This window comes from Tasmannia lanceolata, unplaced genomic scaffold (assembly GCF_043159265.1).
Source record: "Tasmannia lanceolata isolate RefF3 unplaced genomic scaffold, GAP_Taslan_0.1 ptg000018l, whole genome shotgun sequence".
NCBI classification, from domain to species: domain Eukaryota; kingdom Viridiplantae; phylum Streptophyta; class Magnoliopsida; order Canellales; family Winteraceae; genus Tasmannia; species Tasmannia lanceolata.
This window is the reverse complement of record NW_027518695.1, coordinates 63,163,538-63,186,643: the sequence shown is the minus strand read 5'-3', so window position 1 is coordinate 63,186,643 and position 23,106 is coordinate 63,163,538. Positions and strand designations below refer to the sequence as shown.

Sequence of the window (23,106 nt, the reverse complement as noted above, 5' to 3'; positions counted from 1 at the left end):
ACATCAAGTTGAAAGTGAAAATTTTAGAGAGTGAAGCATCAGACATCCAGTGGAGCTGATAAGATACTGAGAGAGGACTTTCAGAAAATGAAGTCACAGATTTGAGCCCTAAAGAAAAGAAACCCTTGGTCTACGTGTATTCAATGGGATTCTGAGTCGTAACATCTCAAGCGTATGGACATTTCTAATGTATAAAGGCAAAAAAAAAAAAGGTGTGAGAGAAAGATAAAAAGAGAAGTGAATGAGACTCTAAGACAACTCCCTAGAAATATCAAGGACCCAGAGGATGGAGTCAGTGAGATAAATTGAATATAATTATTGTCTTCAACATTTGGAGACTCATGAGAGTTGGAGAATCTTAGACGTGGATTCGAGATTTTCAAGACAAGAGATGGGCACCGTGGTTGAAGTCTCGCCAGGAAACCGCCAGACTCCTCAACAAAAATATTCAATGCCTTTGAACCTTCTTCACTCAAAAGAGCTTGTACATCAAATATATCAGGAGGCCATCCTTGGACGTTTGAACCTTTATTAGCCAAAATCCTAACGTTTTAAAATCCATTTGTAAACCTTTTGGGCCAAAAGTCAAATCAAACCCTTTCTTTCTAGCCACAATATAAACCAGGGGCATTTTTTTTAGAGGTTTGAACTACGTTATGACCTAATCCCCACATCTTCAGGGGTACGTAGGCGTCTGATTAATTCAGATTCGGTCGGCCTTGGGGATAAAAGCTAAATCATTCCCCTTTGAAAATTTTGAAGCTTAAAGCTAAACCATCCTTTGTTAAACCCCAAACGAACTACGTGGATCTGATCCTCCTTTTTTGGGGTACGTAGGAAGTTTGACAAGATCAGATTCGATCCAAATCGTTTGAACTTTAGGTATCCAACCCTTTTGAACCCAAGCCCACCTAGAAAGTCCTTCTGGTGAAACAAGCAAAGGTTCAAGGCAAATGAAAACAAAAACAGAAAAAAGAACGAGAGTCTGAAGACCCACTAGGTTGAAAATCCGAAAGGGCGGCCTAGAGAAAGGTGAAAGTTGTTTTCTTGTTAAGTCAATAACCAAAGGGATTGGCTTATGCAAAGTAAGGGTAGCGGTCTGCTGGATTGAAAATTTGAAGAGGCAATCTAGTCAGAGGCAAAGAATTCCCATGAAGAGAGAATTGATGAGATACAGAATGAGTTATTCAGTTATGCATAATTTTCAAGTTTGAGTTGTGACTTCTTTTGAAGAGAGAAATCAAGGAGACAGAGAAGCATTCTCAAGCAGGGCAGGATCTCAGAATCCGAGTAGTGTCGGCAAGACTTGCTTTGATACTTTTCTAAACTAGGGGCATTGAGATGGAACAATCCGAAGGGGGTAATAACCATGACGAAAATCCTGATGGAGGAAATTAGAGCCTCTTGGCATAGTTTTCGAGATTACTCGGAGGGTGGCTGACCTTACCATTTAAAAAATAACCCATTTTATCTAAAGGTGAATCAAAAGTGAGTTGAGTTCTTTGAATAATGTACATCTTCTTTGATAGAGTCCTTGGGAGTCTGTCCTCCATTTATATTTGTTTTCTTTCAAGGTCTAAGTTGTCCGGCACTGGAAGGAAGGAGTGTACACCTTCCAAAATGAAAGATCTTGGTTTATATATCCTATTCAGACAGTTTGAATATGTCAAGTTTCAAACAGTGGGTGGCGGAAAGAACGAACCTCAAATAGTGATCAATGAAAGGAGAAGTTTTTGAGCTTAGCAATTTTTCCATCTTTATTCCCAAGAAAGAACCTATGCAAATCCAAAAATTTCCTTATCTATCCTTGTTCTACTTTTCTTGAGACTCTTGTCATGGAAGTACAATACACTAGGGGCATCTTTTATGACTTGCGTCATAAAAGATATCAAGCATACAAAGGCAATCCGTGCCAGTGTTTACAACAAGTTGAAGTAAGAGAGATGCGAGCACGTTTTGAGCCAAATCTTTGAACTCTTCAAGTGGGCCCTCTTTTTTAAAAAGGGTCAATTTCCAAAGAAAATCAATTTCCCCAGCGGAGTTTAGAATTTACTCCCGCAACTTCAAACCTCAGCAGACTGCTTTTCATCTGTTAAAGAAGGGTCAATATCCAAATCCCTGTAAGTTATTTGAGTCCGATCCTCAGCAAGGAACTCGTACTCCCATTTTTCCCGGCAAAAGGCATTTAATCCCAGAAAAATCAATTCTCCAATCAGTAAGTTTTCTGTGTAGGTCTTATGCATTCTTGGCTCTTCGTGGTCTACCATTCAAGTATACCATGGACCCTTGCTTCCCGCCTGGTTCTTCGAGATCTGCCTTTCAAGCCGTATCATGGACCCACTATCCATACTCATTCTATTAATCTCCAGTGCTTGTCATTATCCTTGTTCATTCTTGGCTCTTCATGGTCTACCAGTCAGGTACACCATGGACCCTTGCTCTACGAGTGGCTCTTTGTGATGTATCCTTTTGTATATCATGGACCCACTATCCATGATCATTCCATTCGTTTCCATTACTTATCTTTGTTCCTTTTGGGCTCTTCGTCGCTTATTGCTGCAGACCCCGGATTTAATGCTTGGCTCTTCACGGTTTATTGTAGTGAACCCTCGATTCCTTTTCAGCTGGGCTCTTCGTGGCTAATTGCCATGGACCTCTGATTTATTGCTATGCTCTTCATGCTCGATTTCTGTTTGCTTAACTCTTCGTGGTATAATGCCACAGACCTTGGATTTCCTGCGTGGCTCTTAATGGTTATTACTATGGACCCTCGATTTCCAGTTTCTTTTTCAAATAAAAAATAAAAAAATAAAAATCCAATCCTCATTGGAATTTGGAATTCAGTTTTGCAATTTTCAAGATATAGGCAGAGTTTTTGGTTTACTTGTTTAAAGAGGCCAATGCCCGCAAGATTTCATCAAATTTCTTCGAGTTGTACCTTTGGTAAAAGTCATGTTTTCCTAACCGTTTCCAGCTATGCTATGTTTTAACTCTTTTTCCTCCTCTCTGACCTCTAGGAGGTTATGTTAGGAGCGATCTGACCGTCATTTTCAGAATAAAAAAACTCGAGATATCATCACCCCATCCGGTATTGAAAATTTGAGTCTTCTCAAATATTCTCTACCCGTCTTGTATTCCGGTATTGAAAGTTTGAGTCTTCTCAAACATTTTTTACCCGTTTTGAAATCCGGTATTGAAAATTTGAGTCTTCTCAAATATTCTCTACCCGTCTTGTATTCCGGTATTGAAAGTTTGAGTCTTCTCAAACATTCTTTACCCGTTTTGAAATCCGGTATTGAAAATTTGAGTCTTCTCAAATATTCTCTACCCGTCTTGTATTCTGGTATTGAAAGTTTGAGTCTTCTCAAACATTCTTTACCCGTCTTGTATTCCGGTATTGATAATTTGAGTCTCCTCAAATATTCTCTACCTGTCTTGTATTCCGGTATTGAAAGTTTGAGTCTTCTCAAACATTCTTTACCCGTTTTGAAATCCGGTATTGAAAATTTGAGTCTTCTCAAATATTCTCTACCCGTCTTGTATTCCGGTATTGAAAATTTGAGTCTTCTCAAACATTCTTTACCCGTTTTGAAATCCGGTATTGAAAATTTGAGTCTTCTCAAATATTCTCTACCCGTCTTGTATTCCGGTATTGAAAGTTTGAGTCTTCTCAAACATTCTTTACCCGTTTTGAATGATCTGGCTCTCGATTCCAGGATAAAAACTCGATGTAATCCGGTATTGAAAGTTTGAGTCTTCTCAAGCGTTCTCTACCCGTTTTGTAATCCGGTATTGAAAGTTTGAGTCTACTCAAGCGTTCTCTACCCGTTTTGTGATCCGGTATTGAAAGTTTGAGTCTCCTCAAACATTCTTTACCCGTTTTGAATGATCTGGCTCTCGATTCCAGGATAAAAACTCGATGTATCCGGTATTGATAGTTTGAGTCTCCTCAAACGTTCTCTACCCGTCTTGTATTCCGGTATTGATAGTTTGAGTCTCCTCGAACGTTCTCTACCCGTCTTGTATTCCGGTATTGATAGTTTGAGTCTTCTCAAATGTTCTCTACCCGTCTTGTATTCCGGTATTGATAGTTTGTGTCTCCTCAAACGTTCTCTACCCGTCTTGTATTCCGGTATTGACAGTTTGAGTCTTCTCAAACGTTCTTTACCCGTTTTGGTAATTTCATAATCCTGTTTTGAGTCTTCTCAAGTATTTTTTTACCCGTTTTAGCTCCCGATAATTAGCCAAGTGATTCTTGGTTTAAATTGTCAATCAAAATCTTCATTCTTCAATGCAAGCACCGAGTTAAGAGTCGGTGAGAGGTTATCTCCCCTTTGCTTTCAGTCTTTGAGTCTCGTAGTGTTATTCTGTTGTTTTACCCTTGTGAATATCATTTTAGAGTCAAAACCCAAAAATTTGTTTTGTTTTGACAATCGGGTCGGCCAAAATGTGTTGTCTTGTCAGCTTTGCCATTCGTGTGACAAGCACACTCTGCCAAAGAGGGGCATCTGTAGACACCCCATTTTGACCGAACCCCAAATAGGTTAGTTCCAGATCCTATGTAGGTCTTAGCAAGGTTTCAAGTGAATCAAACGAAGCATGGTAGAAAAAAAGGAGGCGAGCTTGTGCCATCATCCAAAGTTAAGTGTGTGGGTCTCATTTTTCTTATCAATAGGCAAACCAAAGAGAAAAGAGAAAGGACTAGTTGAGTCCGTGTCAATATCAATCCGCAGGGGTGCCCATATCATTTTCCTGCAAGAAGCAAAAAGAAAAGCAATTCATGTTCTTCCTGTTTTTCCATGGACCCCCATATAAGGTAAAGGAGTAATCAGAATACACTATGAGGGGGTTGTCCCAAGAGAGAAAAGGGGTGTGATATATCATTTATTTTTTAGGTTTGTACCCCTGCTCTTACCAAAGACCACCCTTTGTAGAGTGAAGGAGTAGGCATAAATATACTAAGAGGGAGCTGTTCCAGGGAGAATGGAGGGTGCAAATTTATTTGTTTCTCCTTTTAAAGCAGCAAATTAGGGCTTCAAGGGGTGGAGCGGATTTCGTTGATAAAAGGGGGAGTTAGGTTTTTTTTTGGAGGGGTTAGGTTTTTTTTTGCAGAAGGGGAGGCGCCTCATTTTTTTGAGAAAAAGGAGAGGGAGAAAGAGATCGCAGAGAAGGGGAGGAGCTGCCATCTTCACCATCTCCGGTCCCCACTCCGGCCGTCCCATCTCCGGCCCCTTCTTCTTCTTCTTCTTCTTTTTCTTCTTCTTCTTCTTCCCCACCTCCGACCACCATCCCCATCTCCGGCCGCCTCCATCAAAGCCACACCCAACCACCAACAGCCACCACCTCCATTGAAACCCACCTCCGTCTACCATCTTCTCCGGTGAGAAATCCCCAAATCCAACCATCCCTACCCTAATTTCCCACTCCCTCCTCGCCTCTGCAATCTCCTCCAATCGGTTCCAACCCCGATTTCCACCCCCACCACCATCGTCCTCTAAAATCCAAAACCCATCTCAAAGCTCCATTTTCGTTGGGGAATGATTGTAAAACAGAGCAGAGAGAGGGCGATTGAGAGAGATAGATAGATAGAGATCCGGCTACCATTTTTCCGACCATCTTCGTTGTCTCCATTAAACCCTCATTGAAATCCATACCAGTAGATCCCATTCTCTCCACTTCTTCCATCTCCATCCTTTGTCTCATTTTCGTAGCCACCAATCCTTCATCTCAACCATTTCCTCCAAACCGACACTCTATCTTATAATGCCCTCATTACAGGCTGTGTCCAAAACCAAAGATTCAAAGAAGCCATAGCCTTTTTTTCGCCCAAATGACCCACAGTTCAACTAGGCCTGGCACTTTCACATACACAATTATCATTCCATGTTGCAATTTGAAAGGTGGGAGACGAATTCATTCACAAATCATTCAGGTTTATTCGTGTTCGGACACCTTTCTGGGCAAATCTTGTGAAAATGTATGCGGAATCTGGAGAAATGGGGGGCGCGCGGAAGGTGTTTGATAAAATGCCTGATAGAGGTTTGGTATCTTGGAATGCTTTGATTGCTTGCCATTCAAAGTAGCTCTTTAGAGAAATGGTTTGGGAAAGAATGGGGGTAGACGAGTGCACTTTAGCGACTATGCTTAATGAATTTGCTTTGAATTCTCGAGTTTTTTGAAGCAATGCAGCGCGGGTGTTTGAGGAAATTCGTGAACCAGACGTGGTTTCTTGGACGGCGATGCTCGTTGGGCTCATGCAAAATGGTTGTGAGAAGGATGCAATGTCGGAGTTTGAATGGATGCGTTGTCGGGATTGGAACCCAATTCTTTTACCTTTGGTGGGTTGCTTAGTGCCTGTGCTAGTGCTAATGCATTTGGAAGGGGTTAGCAATATCATGGTCTTGTTTTGAAGTTTGGATTGGAATTTGATATGGTTGTGGGAAGTGCAATTATAGATATGTACTCAGAGTGCGGGGAAATGAGCGATGCATTTAGACTCTTTCAGAGCATGCCAGAGAAAGATTTTGTTTCTTGGAATGGAATCATATGTGGGTTTGCCCAAAGTGGAGAAGGTATGAAAGCTTTGGAGCCTTTTGATGAGATGGTGAGGTCAGATCAAACTATGATCGCTCCTAACCGGGTCACATTCGTCGGCTTGTTAAGTGTGTATAGCCATTGTGGTCTGGTTCTCGAAGGCCGTCGCTTTTCAATGACATGATCAATGTGTATAAGATTGAGCCGACAACAGAGCATTACACATGTATCATCGATATCTTGGCACGGGCCGGACATTTGAAGGAGGCAGAAGCTTTCCTTCTTGCCTTGCCGTGGAAGCCTGATAGTGTAATGTGGGGTGCATTTGCTCGAGGCTTGTAAAATATATGGGAATTTGAACGTGGCTAGGCGTATTTCAGAACGGATTTTTATGGATGAGCTAGAGGGCTCTTCAAGTTATGTGCTTTTGGCCAGCATGTATGTTGACAATGGTGAATGGGGTGATGCGCTGGAAGTTAGAGAGGTGATAAGTATCATCATCAAATCCAATCAATTCAGGGGGTGGTGCAGAGATTTTGTTTACAAATGGTGGAGGAAAGGACTACGCATTTGGATGTTCAGCCTCAACAGCAGGAAAACTACACCGGTGGCAAATCGTCGAAGATCGGCGAATGCTCGGCAATTGTGATGGCGGCTCTCAATCTAAGGCTTTTGCAGGTTCACATTTCTTTGGCGGGGGATAAACAAATGCGAATCACATGGATCACGGATGATGACGATGACAATGATTCCCCTTCAGTTGTCGAATATGGAACATCACCTGGAAAATACACATCGTCATCTCAAGGAGAAAGCACATCCTACAGTTACTTATTCTATAGTTCTGGAACGATACATCATGTTGTCATTGGACCTCTGGAAGATGACACAATTTACTTTTATCGATGCGGGGGACAAGGTCCAGAGTTCAACCTCAAGACCCCTCCCTCTCAATTCCCGATTACTTTTGCTGTGGCCGGTGATCTTGGTCAATCCGGCTGGACTTCATCAACTCTAGACCATATAGGCAAGTACAAATACGATGTGCATATGCTCCCTGGAGACCTCTCCTATGCTGATTACATGCAACACCTGTGGGACTCGTTTGGCGAGCTGGTGCAACCACTTGCAAGTGCAAGACCATGGATGGTAACTGAAGGGAACCATGAAAAAGAGAGCATACCTTTAACTAAAGCTGGGTTTGAATCCTATAATGCACGGTGGAAGATGCCTTTTGAAGAGAGCAGATCTGGTTCAAATTTGTATTACTCCTTTGAAGTTGCAGGAGTGCATATTGTCATGCTTGGTTCTTATGCAGATTATGATGAGTACTCAGATCAGTATAGTTGGCTTAAGGCCGATCTCTTGAAGGTAAACCGTCAAAGGACATCCTGGCTGCTAGTGTTTTTTTCATGTGCCGTGGTATAACAGTAACAGAGCTCATCAAGGTGAAGGAAACAAGATGATGGCTTCCATGAAGCCATTGCTTTATGAGGCCAGTGTGGATATTGTAGTTGCTGGCCATGTACATGCTTATGAGCGCTCGAAACGCGTCAGCAATGGAAAAGTAGATCCTTGTGGTCCTGTCCACATTACCATCGGTGATGGAGGTAACAGGGAAGGTTTAGCTCAAAGGTAAGACTCTTTATTTACCTAGCCTCATGTTAGGGCGGCCTCCTCTTTTAGAGCGAGTCGGCCTTTAGAGTTGTTGTCATTCATCCTCGTTTGAGACTAACTCAGTCTTATTAGAGCCTTCAGTGCTAGGGATCTTAGATCATTTTCATTTTTCTTGGGGCACCAGTTACTTGTTGTGGATCGTCTCTTTGAGGCGTTAGTTGTTTGTTCGGGGTTTTCCCCTTTGGATTTAGGGCTTTGCCCTAGTTTGTGGTTGAGCTTGCGTGTTCCCTTTAAGATTGAAAACATTTAAAGTTTCAGAGCATTGGAAAAGCTTTAAAATCCAAAAAACATTAGAAATTTAAAATTCAAAAACATTGAAATATCTTAAAATTCAAAAACAGTTGAAAAATATCAAAAATCTTAAGTCATTTTGAAATGCTTTTGAGCTTTAGGAGCGTAGTAGGAGAGTTCGTTTCGAACTACGTTGGCTTGATCCTCTTCCACGAGGTACGTAGTGCAGCTTGGGATTCTTATCCCAAGTCCAGCCAAACTTTGTAAATAAATGCTTTAACACTTTTTCTTCAAAACTTTGTTTTCAACAAGATCTTCCTCTAGAGTTAGGACTTTGTCTTAGATGGAGGGTTTTAGAGTTAGGGTTTGTCTTTGATTTGTTGTGTGCTTGTTGTGTGTTTGTATTAGAGTTAGGAGTTTGTCCTAGCTAGGAGCGCCTCCGTCCGGTCAGTTGGCGATTCACATCGCCGATTGATGACTAGGTCTAAGATGCGTTAGTGATCCCATGGTTTTCCTTAGGAAATACAACCTAGTTACACATAGGTTGTAGGAACCACCTGCATTAGCTTAGGGCTAACCTGCATTTAGTTAGGGCATATAGGGTATCCTAAAATCTACAATTCACTGGAATTTAAATAATCGTACAAGAAGCTTTAAGAACTGGTCCGGTCTTTTAGATCGAGTCTAGGATAGAGGTCTAGGTGTCTCAGGCATCCTAGTTTAGAATAGGCGCGAAGAACTACGTTGCCTTGATTCTCGTGGAGGCGGGGATACGTAGGCTTCTTTGGATGAACATCAGACCATCCGAGGACTCAGGCTAAATCGTTTAGAGTCTTAGGATTTGTTGTGTTATATTGTATATTTTATATTTTGTTGTGTTTTCTTACTTTCCTGTGCAGACCTATACCTTTAGCTGTAGCATGTATGTGCTTGTTCACCAGAACTTAGACACCAGTTAGGCATGTCACTCATAACCTAGCTGTCATTAGGTTACACATCTTTTACTTTATTTTGTGTGTGCTTATTATTTTATCCCCTGCTCATGCATGATTAGGTAGACGTCTTCCCGGGGATATTTTGTTCCCATTTCACATGATTTTGCCCAAAACTCTTCGAGGTTAATAATAAATGGCATAAGAGACCAAGTGTTCGCACTCGGGCGAATTGGGGGCGCTCTTCAGACCTTCTCCATTCGTCATCAGGCACGGACCTTTGTATCTCTGGTTATCCATTGCAAACAGAGCATTTGTTTTGGTTCCATGGCGCATCCATGGATGGCGACTCTGAGTTATTTTTCAGATATATCTTGGTTTCGAGCCGTGGCTCCGGATCAGGATGTATCTCTTTCTTTTTATATCGCCACTCATGCTATGCTGTGAGAGTGGCATCCGTTTCGAGAGTTCCTTGGCAGAGCTCCCCTTCACTTTGTGGAGATCTTAGAGGATTGCAGGAGGGATCTCGCGTCCCTCGGCAGCGTCCTCGGATCGGGGTCCACAATAGGTCATGCGCTTACCTCGTTTCGCAAGTGCTCTAGGACTATACCAGACTAGTCCATAGGAAGCGACCCTGACTTCCTCACTTGAATACGTAAGTTTATCAAGGGTGCTTTTGCAACAACTTATTCACCCCCACTAGATTTATAAGTCTGTTAAAAACTATAAAAGTTTAGCCTCACCGTACTTTGCGAAAGTAAACAGTGCATTTACCTCAGGAATGGGATTTTAATAAGAGTCATCTCTAATACTCTTATAGAGTTTAATGCACCTGAAATATAGCCTCTCGCTAAATTTCTCAAGAGACATCACTTAGTTGAAATCCTTTGAAATTCCCCTCGAGGTTTGACATATTCGATCTCTATGTAATGCTTTATTAAGAGGGTCTGCTAGCATTTGATTTGTTGGAAGATATTCCAACAACACCTTTCCCTTCTTTACTAATTTTCGAATATGATGATATCTCATTGAGATATGTCTTGATTCTCTTGTAAAGCGTTTATTAGTCGCAAAATATATTGCAGACTTATTATCACAGTATAATGTCACTGGTTGTATAGATTTTTCAAGGAATGGTATATTCCTTAACAACCGCCTCATCAATATAATATATGTACCTGCTAAAGACATAGAAATGTACTCTGATTCCATGGATGACATAGCAATACATTTTTATTTCTTTGATGACCAAGAAACAACTCCACCACCCAAAGTAAACAACCATCCACTAGTAGATTTATAATCCTTACCAGATATCGAATTTGCATCACTATAACATTCAAGAATAGAAGGAGTACCACAATACTGTAATCCACAATTTATTGTACCCTTTAGATATCTTAATACTCTAAATATTTCATTCCATTGCTCAGAGTTAGGATTACTAGTAAATCTACTTAAATTACTTACAGCATATGCTATATCGGGTATAGTACATGTCATGGCATACATTAGACTCCCAATATTTTTAGCATATTCAGGTTGATTAATAGGTTTACCATTATTCTTCTTTAACTTTTTATTAAAGTCAATGGGTATACCACTTGGTTCACAATCAAAACAATTAAATTTCCTTAACACTTTCTTTATGTAATGAGACTACGTTAAAATAATTTTTCCACTTTCTCTTATTACCTTAATTCCCAAGATCACATTTATAGGACCTAAGTCCTTAATCTCAAATACTTGGGAAAGGTACTGTTTGGTTTCATTTATTAATTCAATATTTGAAGCAAAGATTAATAAATCATCAACATAAAGAGTTACAACAATACATGAACTACCAGTACCTTTAGTAAACATGCAACTTTCTACTTTATTACTCTTAAAACCAAAATTTTTAATTTCATGTTTGAATTCCTTATTCCATTGTCTAGATGCTTGTTTTAGACCGTATAATGATTTGTTCAATTTACAAACCTTATTCTCTTGTCCAATTTCAACATAACCCTCAGGTTGATCAATATAGATTTCTTCTTCTAGTTCTCCATTTAAAAAAGCAATTTTTACATCCATTTGATGTATTTCTAGATTGTTTATGGAGGCTAAGGCTAACATAGTTCTAATAGTTATCATTTTTGTAACGGGTGAAAACATTTCAAAGTAGTCAAAGCCTTCTTTTTATTTAAATCATTTACCAACCAATCTAGCCTTGCATTTATCTATACTACCATTAGGATTGAGTTTCCTTTTTAAAACCCATTTACTTCCTAAGGTTTTGTATTGGTTGGTAAATCTGTTAGTGTCCAAGTATCTTTTTCTTTTATAGATTTGATTTCATCATCCATTGCAATTTTTCAATATTTTGAGTCGGGAAAAGACATAGCTTCTTGGAAGTTTTTAGGTTCTTCTAGAATATATGTAAACATACATGGTCCCAAGTCTTTTTCAAATCTCTGTCTCTTACTTCTTCTAAGTTCTACTTCTTCTTGTGGGTTATTTTGTTCTATATTGTCTTGTGCTAGTGAATTTTCATTTTGCTGTTCAACATTATCATCTTGTAATGACTTCCTCAAATCTGATTCAATCTCTAAGTATTAACATCTTTGATTGTTAAATGTTCTAAGAACTCGGCATTTATAGCTTCTAGTGTAGAATTAGATTCTAAGTTTAGGAATCTATAGGCTTTTTTATTTTGAGCATAGCCTAAGAATACTGATTTTATTCCTTTAGAACCAACTTTAGATCTTTTTTGAGAAGGATCTAAAACATAAGCAATACACCCCCACGCTTTCAAATAATTTAAATTTGATTTTTTATTTTTTCATAATTCATATGGTGTTTCTTTAAAACTGTTAGCCCAAGGGTTCCCATGGGTTCAACTATTTACCTTTACCTTCTTGTTTTGATACTAACAAACCCAAATTAATTAGTCTTTATGGACTAATGTGTTGCTTTGGAGTGTTGTGCGTTAAACAGGAACTTCATATGTCATATCGCCATTACACAATACAACACAACACAAGGCTTGAGGATCAACATGCGCAAAGGAACTAAGAGAGCTTGCACACATTGGAGGCATCATCCTTGGAAGATTTATAATTATTTGAACAAGGGTTAGATTTAGACTTGCGTTGATTTCAAAATCCTAATTGAACTTATAATTGCTTATTGTTAAAATTAGTTTTAACATTACACTTAATTAGGGCAAAAATTTTAGTAACCCAATTCACCCTCCTCTTGTGTTGCCTATTGGGATTTTAAAAACCTTTGTGCAAAACTCTGTTACCATTGTAACAAGCGGTAAGCATTGCCTCACCCCATAAATTAGATGGTAACTTTGAACTTATTAACATGGCACTAACCATCTAAAGTAAAGTTCTATTTTTCCGCTCGGCCACTCCATTTTGATGAGGGCTATAAGGAGCGGTTACTTGATGTATTATCCCATGAGTTTCACAAAAGATTTTAAATTCATTTGATAAATATTTTCCTCCTCTGTCACTTCTAAGAATTTTAATTTTTCTTCCTAGTTGGTTTTCTACTTCTGATTTATATATCTTAAATTTCACAAAGGCTTCATCTTTATTTCTAATTAAATATACATAGGTATATCTACTATAATCGTCTATAAAAGTAACAAAATACCTTTTACCACCTCTTGTTTCAATAGTTTTATTGTCACAAATATCTGTGTGTACTAATTCTAATAAATTAGTATTCCTCTTTAACCTTTTAACAGATTTCTTACTTAACTTTGCTTGTATGCAACATTCATATTTGTATGTTGGCATGGTATGGTTAACTTTAGGAAGTAGTTCTAACTTAATCATATCATTTAAGCTATTAATCTTAATATGTCCTAGTGTATAATGCCAAACATTACTTAAGTCACACAAATAAAAGGAATCATAACCAACTTTATTAATAGTGCTTAACAGATACATCTTGTACTTGGCATATCCCTTTCCAATAAATGATCCATTTTTAGTAATGATCATTTTATCGGCTTCAAATACAACATGACATCCATGATGACTAAGTAAGAATACAGAAATAAGACTCTTTCGAAGAGTTGGAACATGAAGAACATTATTGAGAGAAAGAGTCTTTCTAGAAGTAAGTGCAAGGTCCACCGTTCCCATGCTGATTACTTTGCTTGAAGCGGAGTCCCCCATGTAAAGTTTTACATCATCTTCAATGATCTTGCAGGATTTGAAAGCACTCCAATTAGGAGTCACATGGCAAGTGCAACTTGAGTCGACCCACCATCCATCATCTACATCAACAGTGAAGGCTTCTTCTAAAATCACTGCAGCCACATGATTGTCATCAACAATGTTTGTTTCATTGTTTTGGCCTTTACGGTGTCAGCATACTCTTGCATAGTGTCCTAGTTTACCACAAACATAGCAAGGACCTTTCCCATTCTTCTCGTTTTTTGATTTAAAGTTCTTCTTATTGCTCTTAAAGTTCACACCCTTAGAATTATTTCTCTTATTCTTCTTAGTAGGAACAGATGTATCTACTAAGTTCACTTTATCCACTTTATTTTATTTTTCTTCTAACATATCCCATTCTCTTGCCTGTTCTTCAATTTGTAGATGTTGGAGAAGTTGTTCCAATGTCTGTAAACCTGATTTATGTTTCAACAATTTTCGGTAATCTTTCCATGAAGGAGGAAGTTTACCAATTATTGTAGAACTTGAAATGTTTCAAAAATTGGTCCTAAAAATTGCTTTTCCCACGGAGGGTGGCTCGACCATGTGCTTGGGGGTGCACCATGAAGGTCATATGGGTTGGGTTCATTCATAAAAAGTTTGGATTTAATAAGATTTTATTGAATTTTTATTTAAAAAATCCAAAAAACAATTTAAAAAGGCCCATTGGACAAAAGCCCATGTGGGAGGCCCATGTGGACTCACCCATGCGGGTTGGCCCACATGGTTGGGCGCTCATATGGGTAGCCCACTTAGTTGGACGTCCAACATGGGGTGAGATGGGTGTTGACATCATATTTGTTTTGAAAAAAAAATAATAAAGAGAAAAAGAAAGGAAGAGTTGTAATTAGAAAGGGCTAGTATGGCCAGGTAACTAAAATGGCCATAAATTTTTATCTACTTGTTCAAAAAATTTATAAATATACTTTTTTCAAACGGCTCGAAAAGATCTACAACTTTCTAGTTTACGACTTTTCTTGATTCGGCCCCTAAATAGTTCAAACATGAGCTCCAACGTTGGGCAGTCTTCTTTCGACGGAAATCTTTCATATATATTTTATTTCCATTGTGTGGGAGCTTCTAAAAGAGTCTTGAAAGATCTACCTTATGCAAAATAGTATGCCTTGGCTTGCAAGGAATCATAATTAGAATTCAAATTAATTTGAAAACTAAGAGAAACGGAAGGTTAGTATGTAAATAAGAAAACTAACTAAAAAAAGGACTCTACACAGTGGAAACAACCCATCCTTTGCAAACCCTAATCCTTTTCTATATAAACAACATCACCCAAACCCAAAATCTCTCTTGAAATTCGTGCAACACTCCCCCCTTTTCAAAAAATTTCATCCCACACTATTTGGGTCATAATTCATCACTTTCAGGTGGGCTCCATTGAAGCATACCTGGATATCTTCTTCTCATCTTCAACATACTTCAATTTGGGGTTATCATTCTTCGATCATCGGGTTTTCTAAGGTGTACTAAGAGCTGGTCAAAACGTATATCTTGGATTACCAGCCTTAGAAACAAGGAAAAGCGATCAACGGTTAGTATCCGTCTCCCTTGAAAACTAGGAACTAGAAAAAGCATATTAGGTTAGGTTTTTGGGTTTTCTTTCATAGATGATGCATATGGATGTATTTTTGGATAAAATTTTGACATGATCTAATATGAATCATATTATTTTTAAATCCAGATTTTTGCTGAAAAATTAATTTTTTATGATTTAAAAATTAATTTTCTTTCAAATATCTTTCGATATGGGTTTAAACTCGATTTTCAAAGCAAGTTGTTTGAATCAATGGTTTTCTTCAAACCCAATTTTTTTTCAGATTAAAACATAATTAAAAACTTCTGAAAACCTAAATTCCCAGCCAAGATTGGCTCGTTTGGACGTCGATATTGCTCTTCGAGCCATTGCCCAGAAAAGAGTGATTTTTCGATAAAAAAAATCAAAATCTATAGTAAAACATGTTGGAATTGGCTGAAATTTTGGATCCAGTAGTTTTTTACTATTTTCAGATCACTAATAATTTTCATGATTTTTAGAATTTATTTAATATGACTTTTAATTGATTTAAGGTCTGTTTTAGTTCGAATAAATATTAAATGAATTTTAAAAATCACGAAACTCTCCAGAATAATATCTTATAAATATTTAAGAGTTTTTGTTGAAGAAAATTTTTAAAAATAAATTTCCTTCATTGTTTTAAAATCACAACTTCGTTTTGCGTATAAAGTGGCTATTGTTCCAATAAACGTTGATTTTTTCGATTACATTCTGATTTTCTGAAGCTGAAATTTGGAAAAAACTAATATGACTCATATTAGATCATTTTGACTTTTTCATGATTTTAGGATACGAATTGATATGTGTTTTTTTGTTTTTCTTTCAAAATTGACATATTGTTTCTGAATTTTAATTTGTGGTAAATCGTAATAAAAATTGATTAGATTTTTACAGTAGGCTTGTAATAATAATATATTATTATTGTAAAATTTAATATCGAATTAGAAAAGGATTTATATATGTTGCTTTGTAATTTTACTACCTAGTCGGATTTAGAAAAAACCTTATAAAAGATTTATTTTAATTTCAAAAATCATGAAACATTATCAGAATATTATATTTTATCATTATTGAATTTCTATGAAAGTTTGAGTCAAATTGGAATAGAATTGGTATGTGTTACTTTGTAAAATCACAATCTGGTCTGAAATTGATAAATCCATTAAAAATCTAATTTAAGTCCAAAAGTCACATAAATTTTCAGAACATCTTAATTCCTAAATATGCATTTAATCCTTGACGTACTTAAGCAGAAACCTTAAAAGTCTACAATTTTCTTTGAAATTGGCTTTTTTAGGTCTTTTAGGTGCATGGGTTGAACTCATAATCGTTTACCAATTGCGATCTATCTTGTACGGTTTAAGTATCTAAGTTATAATATGTTGTTGGCTCCGAGGTCGTTGTCCATGGAAATTCTGAGAACATGCCAGGCAATAAGATATTATAACTTATATGCTAAATTGTGTAAGTGTAGAAAGCATGATTTCTTGCCATGAGTGCAACCTCAGCAAGAAATTTGTTAACCCTCAGAGCCTTAGGTTTTTCTTAAATTTTATACATTAGGAACCCTTAAGAGAACCGAAAATTAGTAACTTAATAAATTGAGTTGGATTAATCAATGTTTAGTCATTTTGGAACCGTTCGATTACGGTATCATCTCGTAGGAACCTTTAGAGCCCTCTTTAGAAATCCTAACGTCACGATCTAGGTTTTAGGGTGTCCTAGAGTTAGGAGTCCAGCCTCATCACGGCCAATTATTATTGATAGCAATTGGGCCATAGATTTAGTTATACTAGTTAACCGTTTTCCCTTAAGACAAGCCTAGTTAACCTAGGATGTAGGTTCACCTGCATTAGTTTAAGGGGATGTCTTGCACTTAGATAGGACCATATAGTATCTTTGATGAAGTCCTAGGATAATAAAAGCTACTCAACTTGAATTAAATAATCTCTTTTAAACTATTGAAACAGTTAGTCTAGTCTAGATTGATGTCTTAGATTAGCTAGGCATATAGCTTAGTTTTGGCACCGAACTACGATCGACTCTGATTCCAGTGAGGCTTGGATACGTAGGCAACTTTGGATGCTTGGATGGCATACCGAGTACGAGTCGGCCCCACATACTTCATGTGGGATTTTTAGGATTTTGTTTTGATTATTTCTTTATTATTTTTCGAACCCTAAATTAATTTGATTAAAACACTTAGGATATTTCCAAATTTAGAATTTATGAGAACTTTCACATAGATTGAACTGAATCAATCTTAAAAAATCAAAAAACACATCTAGGAACCACATCAAGATTAGATTTTTAGGGTGCATGTCACATAGATCACATCAATGGAGTTTAAATGAGTCATTTAAAAGAAATTCAAGAGAGTTAACTTTTGGAATTGAAGACTGGATTATCGGGCAAGAATGATGCATGTGGTGGTAACTCCCCATACCTTCCATTCTCGTAATCAGGTAACGAATCTAGATTTCTGGTCACTTATGGGTCCTAGATCTCTCATCTAGGTGGTGACTCTGTCATTCTCTTTTTAGTGAAATTCGGATTGGTTTAGTGATCCCAAGTTCACGGAAAAGATGAATTCATATCAATAATCCAAAGCACACGCCATTCGCGTGGGTACGAGAGACCAAGAGAGAGGCAGTTGCGCCCCTCTCGTGGGATCGGGTCCCACAATATTATATATATTATATAATATATATATATATATAAACTATTCCCTAGGCTAGCCATAAAGGCCAAGCCGTGGGCCCTCACACATGTGAGGACTTGTGTCAAGGGAAGAGAGGTAAATGCTATATTTATAACCTCCATTCTCTCCTCAAAATCTACAAGTCGATGCGGGACTATAAAATCCCAAGTGCTTTTTACATTGCTTCATACTCTTTTGTCTTATATAAATTTTTATTTTTTTGTTTTTAGCAATAGTCAAAGTTACTTTTTCCTTCACTCAAAAAGTAACATTTTTAATGTTTTTAAAAAATATATCAACACTAGTATGTTGCCCTTCCTGATGGATGAGATTTGAGGACATCCAATCATTATCCTAAAGAATGAGAACGTGGGGGAGTGAAAATATCATCCAAAAACGTACCACGACAGGACGATCTTAAAGGATGAGAACGTGGGGGAGTGAAAATATCATCCAAACTGTTCATTTCTTGGGCCACAACATATATAAGATGCACCGCATAAATCATCTCCTTTGGATGATCCCAACCCTAAGATCTATATAGGTTTCTATAACGAACAATCCCATTGTAGATAGGATGATTAGCATCATCCAATTGAGATGATTTACCAGGTGTAGTCTATTTCTGATGTGGCCCAACGAATGAACAATTTGGATCATCTATGAAGTGGGGCCCGCAATACTTTAAAAAAAAATAATGGAGTACTTTAGATTTTAGGTGCACACAACAAGTAAAATCTCATAATTACTTAGGTAGCATATAACATCTTGTACCTAGGGTGACATTCCCTTAGCCCCTTATCCAGATTTGCTAAGTAATGAAGAGAGAGAACTGATAATTTATAAACAATAAGAGAGAGAGAGAGAAGGAACTGGTTTAAGAAAAAAAATCTGAAAATAAAGGGGGCAAATTTACCGAAAAAATAAAACTAAACAGAGAGAGTGTAGGAACTGATTTAAGCAAAAAATTCTCGAAAATAAAGGGGCAAATTAACGAAAAAAAAATCAAAGAGAGATCTATAAGAAAAAATCCTGAAATTAGGGGGGCTAACTTTACGAAAAAAATCAAAATAAATCTATCGACTTAAGCCTAATAAAAAAAATCGTAACTTTTAGGGGAGCAATTGCCCTCCTCACCCCCTGGCTCCGTCAATGCGCCGCCGGTTTCTAGAGTACGCCGCTGGATTTTAAAGTACGCCGCCAGAATATCAAGGGGTATGCCGACAGAAAGAGGGTGTAAGTGGAAATAATGGGTACGCCGGCGAATTCTAGAGTACGTCGCCGGAATATTGAGTACGCTGTCAGATTTTTTGGGTTCAAACATGTGTTCCAAACGTATCGAGTACGCCAAATATCAAATACGTCGCCGGATTCTAGAGTACGCCGCCGAATTATAGAGTACGCAGGCGGAAATAGGGTGTAAGCAGAAATAATGGGTACGCCGGCGGATTCTACAATACGCCGCTGGAATACCGAGTACGCTGCCGAATTTTCTGGGTTCAAACATGTGTTCCAAACGTATCGAGTACGCCGCTGAAATATCGAATTCGCCGCCGGATTCTAGAGTACGCCGCCGGAATATCAAGGTGTATGCTGGCGGAAATAGGGTGTAAGCGGAAATAATGGGTATGCCGACGGGAATAATGGGTACGCCGGCAGAATCTCATACAAAGAGGTCATATTATTAGAAGATGCCACCGTTCCATATTGATCTCCACGTGTCGTGGATCTGACCGTCTATGCATATTGGCGACAACCAAGATTTAAACGAACCCAAGGGACTCTGGGTTCAAAGAAAGATTTCATATCCAAACCAAACCAACTGTGTATAAAGGCGCCAGCGTTCCAAAAAAAAAGTTATTCAACACATGTGAAGCATCCATCCTTCTCTAGTTACTTCCGACGGCCAAGATAGAAACGAACCCAAGGTTCTGTCGGTTCAAATTCACATTCAGACGAACCACAAAAAGCCTTGTGAAGCGCGCCAATTTAATGGGCACTAATGAAAAAAGAGATTTCTGTTGATGTCAGAAGGGTATCAGGGTCTTTTTTCCACCCGAGTCACCTGTGTTTCATGCTAGTTTTAAAAGGTACCCGAAATCCATAATTTCTCGAAACTCGCATTCCGTACTTTTCTCAAAAATCAATAAAAACATTCCCTCAATAAATAATAGAAAACACTTTCAAAACTCTTTATTCTTTGAATATTCTGCGAATATAAAAAGGCATGTCAGCCTTTAACTTAATAACACAGACGTCTTCTTCCTCTAGAGAATTTATATGAGTGAAAACATGTGAAGTCTAAAAAAGTAGGTACGACCCAATCCAGATGATGATCCAAACTGTTCATTTGATTGGGCACAACATAAATAGGTTGTGCCCCAAAAATCATTTCCATAGGATGATCCTAACTTGTTTGGACTTCACGTGTTTTCACGGCCACCCATCATACAAATTCTCCTTACTCTGTTACTCGTGATGGAGTTTGAATTTCTTTGTTTTCTCTTGTACGGTTGTACTATATATTACTTGGGATTAGGAGAGTCTCTTACCACACATGACCAAAATGCCCCTTGTAATTGGAATTGAGATTCATTATTACTGTGTATCCCAGGCTGTGAATTAAATGACAAAAATGCCCCTCATGGAATAGAAAAATGCCTACCCAACATCACGTGGATCAAGGAATCTTTACGATTAAATCTAGGGTTGCAACTCGGGTCGAGCAGGTCAGGTTTTGAAGCACCCTACCCTACCCATGAAACTATTTCGGGTCGGGTCGGGTCGGTTTCCTTTTAAAAAATCCATGATTTATAAACCCGGCCCTACCCATGATAGATTCTCGGGTTGGGTCGGGTCGGGCCGGGTTTTCCCACATTGCCGCGTTGTTTTAGCTTTATTTGAAGAATGATATTCACACCCCATTGCATTAATCACGAGCCGAAGGGGGCCTAAGTTGGTATTGGTGTTGTTTTGCGGCCGGGTATAAATAGGGAGTGGTAGTAATTGTTTAAAGGGATTTGGTATAAATAGGGTAATGGTAATCCATTTAGGGGCTCACTTTTGCAAGAGAGAACAGCCACACAAGCACACTTTTCACTAGATTGTCTGATTCTTCTGGTTCATCTGACGTGGCTGTTCTCTCTGCAAAAGTGAGCCTTAGCAAATCTTTTTTTTTGAAATTAAAAAATTTAAATTATACACCCTTATCCCTTATGGTGAAAAAGAAATCTTGTTTCCAAAACATTTCTATGGTAAAATAAAAGTGCCATTACTGAGAAAAGGTGAGCAGATAATAATTCCTAAAAATAATAGAGAAAGAAAGAGAATTTCGGGATAAATTGATGTTAAAAGGTAGGACTAGGAAGTTTGTAAAGTTGAGTTAACCAGAGAGAGAGAGAGAGAGAGAGAGAGACGTGGGTAACTAAGAAAGACAAGAAAAATGGGAAATTCCGAAATTTAAGTGTTTGCTTCTTTTTATCGTAAATACAAAACATACAAAAAAACGTTACTCTCGGGTTTTCAGCGTGTAAACCTGACCCTACCCGAGAATCCATCGGGTTTTTTAATCTAAAATCCTACCAGGCCCAAGACCCAGAATTGTAAGACCCGACCCTAAAGATTTTCGGGTCGGGTAAAACCCGACCCAAGTTGCAACCTTAATTAAATCCATATGATTTGATCAATTTCACTGCCCAGATGGTACCCTTTATTTACTCGGATGGCTGGCGTTTGGTTCTTGTCAATACCTTTGGCTCTGTTAATCTTGTTGAGATCTTCATCGTTTTAGAATTTAAAACTTTCTAGCCGAGGATATTGTCGGTGTAAAAGTTACTTATAAAGTTGAAGGGTAATTTGGTAGTTTCAAACGAGGAGACTAGGGGAATTAATGGATCCAGCCGGTCCAATGGATTGTCTAGTGGATCCAAACGTGAATGATTAACATTCTGACACAACAGTTACATTGAATAGAAAAGTACGGAATGGGGGAAAAGTGTCGAGGAATTACGGATTTCGGGTACCTTTTAAAACAAGAATGGAACACGGACTATTCTTCAAAATCGGGTTGGGAAAATTCAAAATCGGGTGGGAAAAAGACCCCAATACCCTTCGGACACCATGAAGACCAAGATGGAGTCCTCGTATGTTGGTCCACATCATTCACCTTTTCATTATTTTACTATTTTATTTTGAGAGAAAACCCCCTGTATTTAATGCATCTCACCCCCATTTACGTTTGGCGCACTGCACGAGGCTTCCTTTGGTTCGTGTGAATGTGTATTTGATCCGACAGAAGCTTGGGTTCGTTTGGATCCTGGCCGTCGGAAATAGCTGCAGACGGAACTGCAGACGGAAGGATGCTTGACACGTCGTAAAAAAACTTTCCGAATGGTAGCGCCTTCATTGACGGCTGGTTTGGTTTGAATTCAAAATTTCCCTTTGAACCCAGAGTTCCTTGGGTTCGTTTAAATCTTGGTCGTCGCCAATATGCATAGACGGTAGGATCCATGACACGTGGACAATTATATGGAAGGGTGGAGTCCTTTACTAATACCGCCATCTCTTTATTTCATCTTATTTCATTCCTATTGTCTGTTCAACCTTGCCTTCAATTTCCGGTGCCGTTATGTCCCTAAATATAGAGACACTGTCCCAACCCTTACATATTGATGAACAAATCATTTTGGTGAGGTGTCCAGAGCGTTTACATTAGTGTACCTAATAATTACGCTAGAGTACCCATTATTTACGCCGGCGGACCAAAATTAACGCTGGCGTACAACAATTAAGGCTGGCGTACCATATATTCTGGTGGCGTACCCAATCTTTACGCAGGCTTACCATTAGTTATGCCGATGTAAGTGAAATTTACCCGGTTAATCATTTTCTTCTGATTTCTATCTACGTTTAGGTAATGAATCTGGTTTGTTTTTTACCCAATAAATTATCCAGTGAGTCAATTTGGTTCGAAGTGTGGTGAGAGTAAGTTTCCATTGAATAATCATGGACATTTTGTATCAGATACTTCATTTGTGATGAAACCAGAAGTTAATATCAGATGGATTGGGCCTTGACGACATGAACAAAACAAAGAAGAATGGTATTGATTAATCTATCATCTATACACGGGTCTGAACAATCAATCATCTTCTACTACATATCTTCTAACAATTCGCCTTCCAAACATTTGTATCGAACATCTCTACTCCCTACATCGTATAATCCCCGCTGAATCTGCAG

General features: G+C 38.2%; 1 protein-coding gene and 1 pseudogene across 1 annotated transcript; both read left to right on the top strand.

Moving 5' to 3' along the window:
• The first annotated feature begins 5,975 nt into the window (after positions 1–5,975).
• Positions 5,976–6,876, top strand: LOC143850594 (pentatricopeptide repeat-containing protein At2g37320-like). Its single transcript, XM_077359823.1, has 4 exons — positions 5,976–6,079; positions 6,182–6,338; positions 6,413–6,609; positions 6,696–6,876. The coding sequence occupies exons 1-4, from the start codon at positions 5,976–5,978 to the stop codon at positions 6,874–6,876; spliced, it is 639 nt and encodes a 212-aa protein (XP_077215938.1).
• Positions 6,877–7,233: 357 nt separating this feature from the next.
• LOC143851243 (purple acid phosphatase 18 pseudogene) lies at positions 7,234–8,186 on the top strand (annotated as a pseudogene).
• Positions 8,187–23,106: the final 14,920 nt, after the last annotated feature.

Excerpts from the sequence above, each read along its gene's own strand:
- LOC143850594 (XM_077359823.1), top strand. The coding sequence starts at position 5,976 with ATGTATGCGGAATCTGGAGAAATGGGGGGCGCGCGGAAGGTGTTTGAT. Across the intron at positions 6,080-6,181 it reads TTGATTGCTTGCCATTCAAA|CAATGCAGCGCGGGTGTTTG; the intron begins GTAGCTCTTTAG and ends AGTTTTTTGAAG. Across the intron at positions 6,339-6,412 it reads ACCCAATTCTTTTACCTTTG|TTTGGATTGGAATTTGATAT; the intron begins GTGGGTTGCTTA and ends CTTGTTTTGAAG.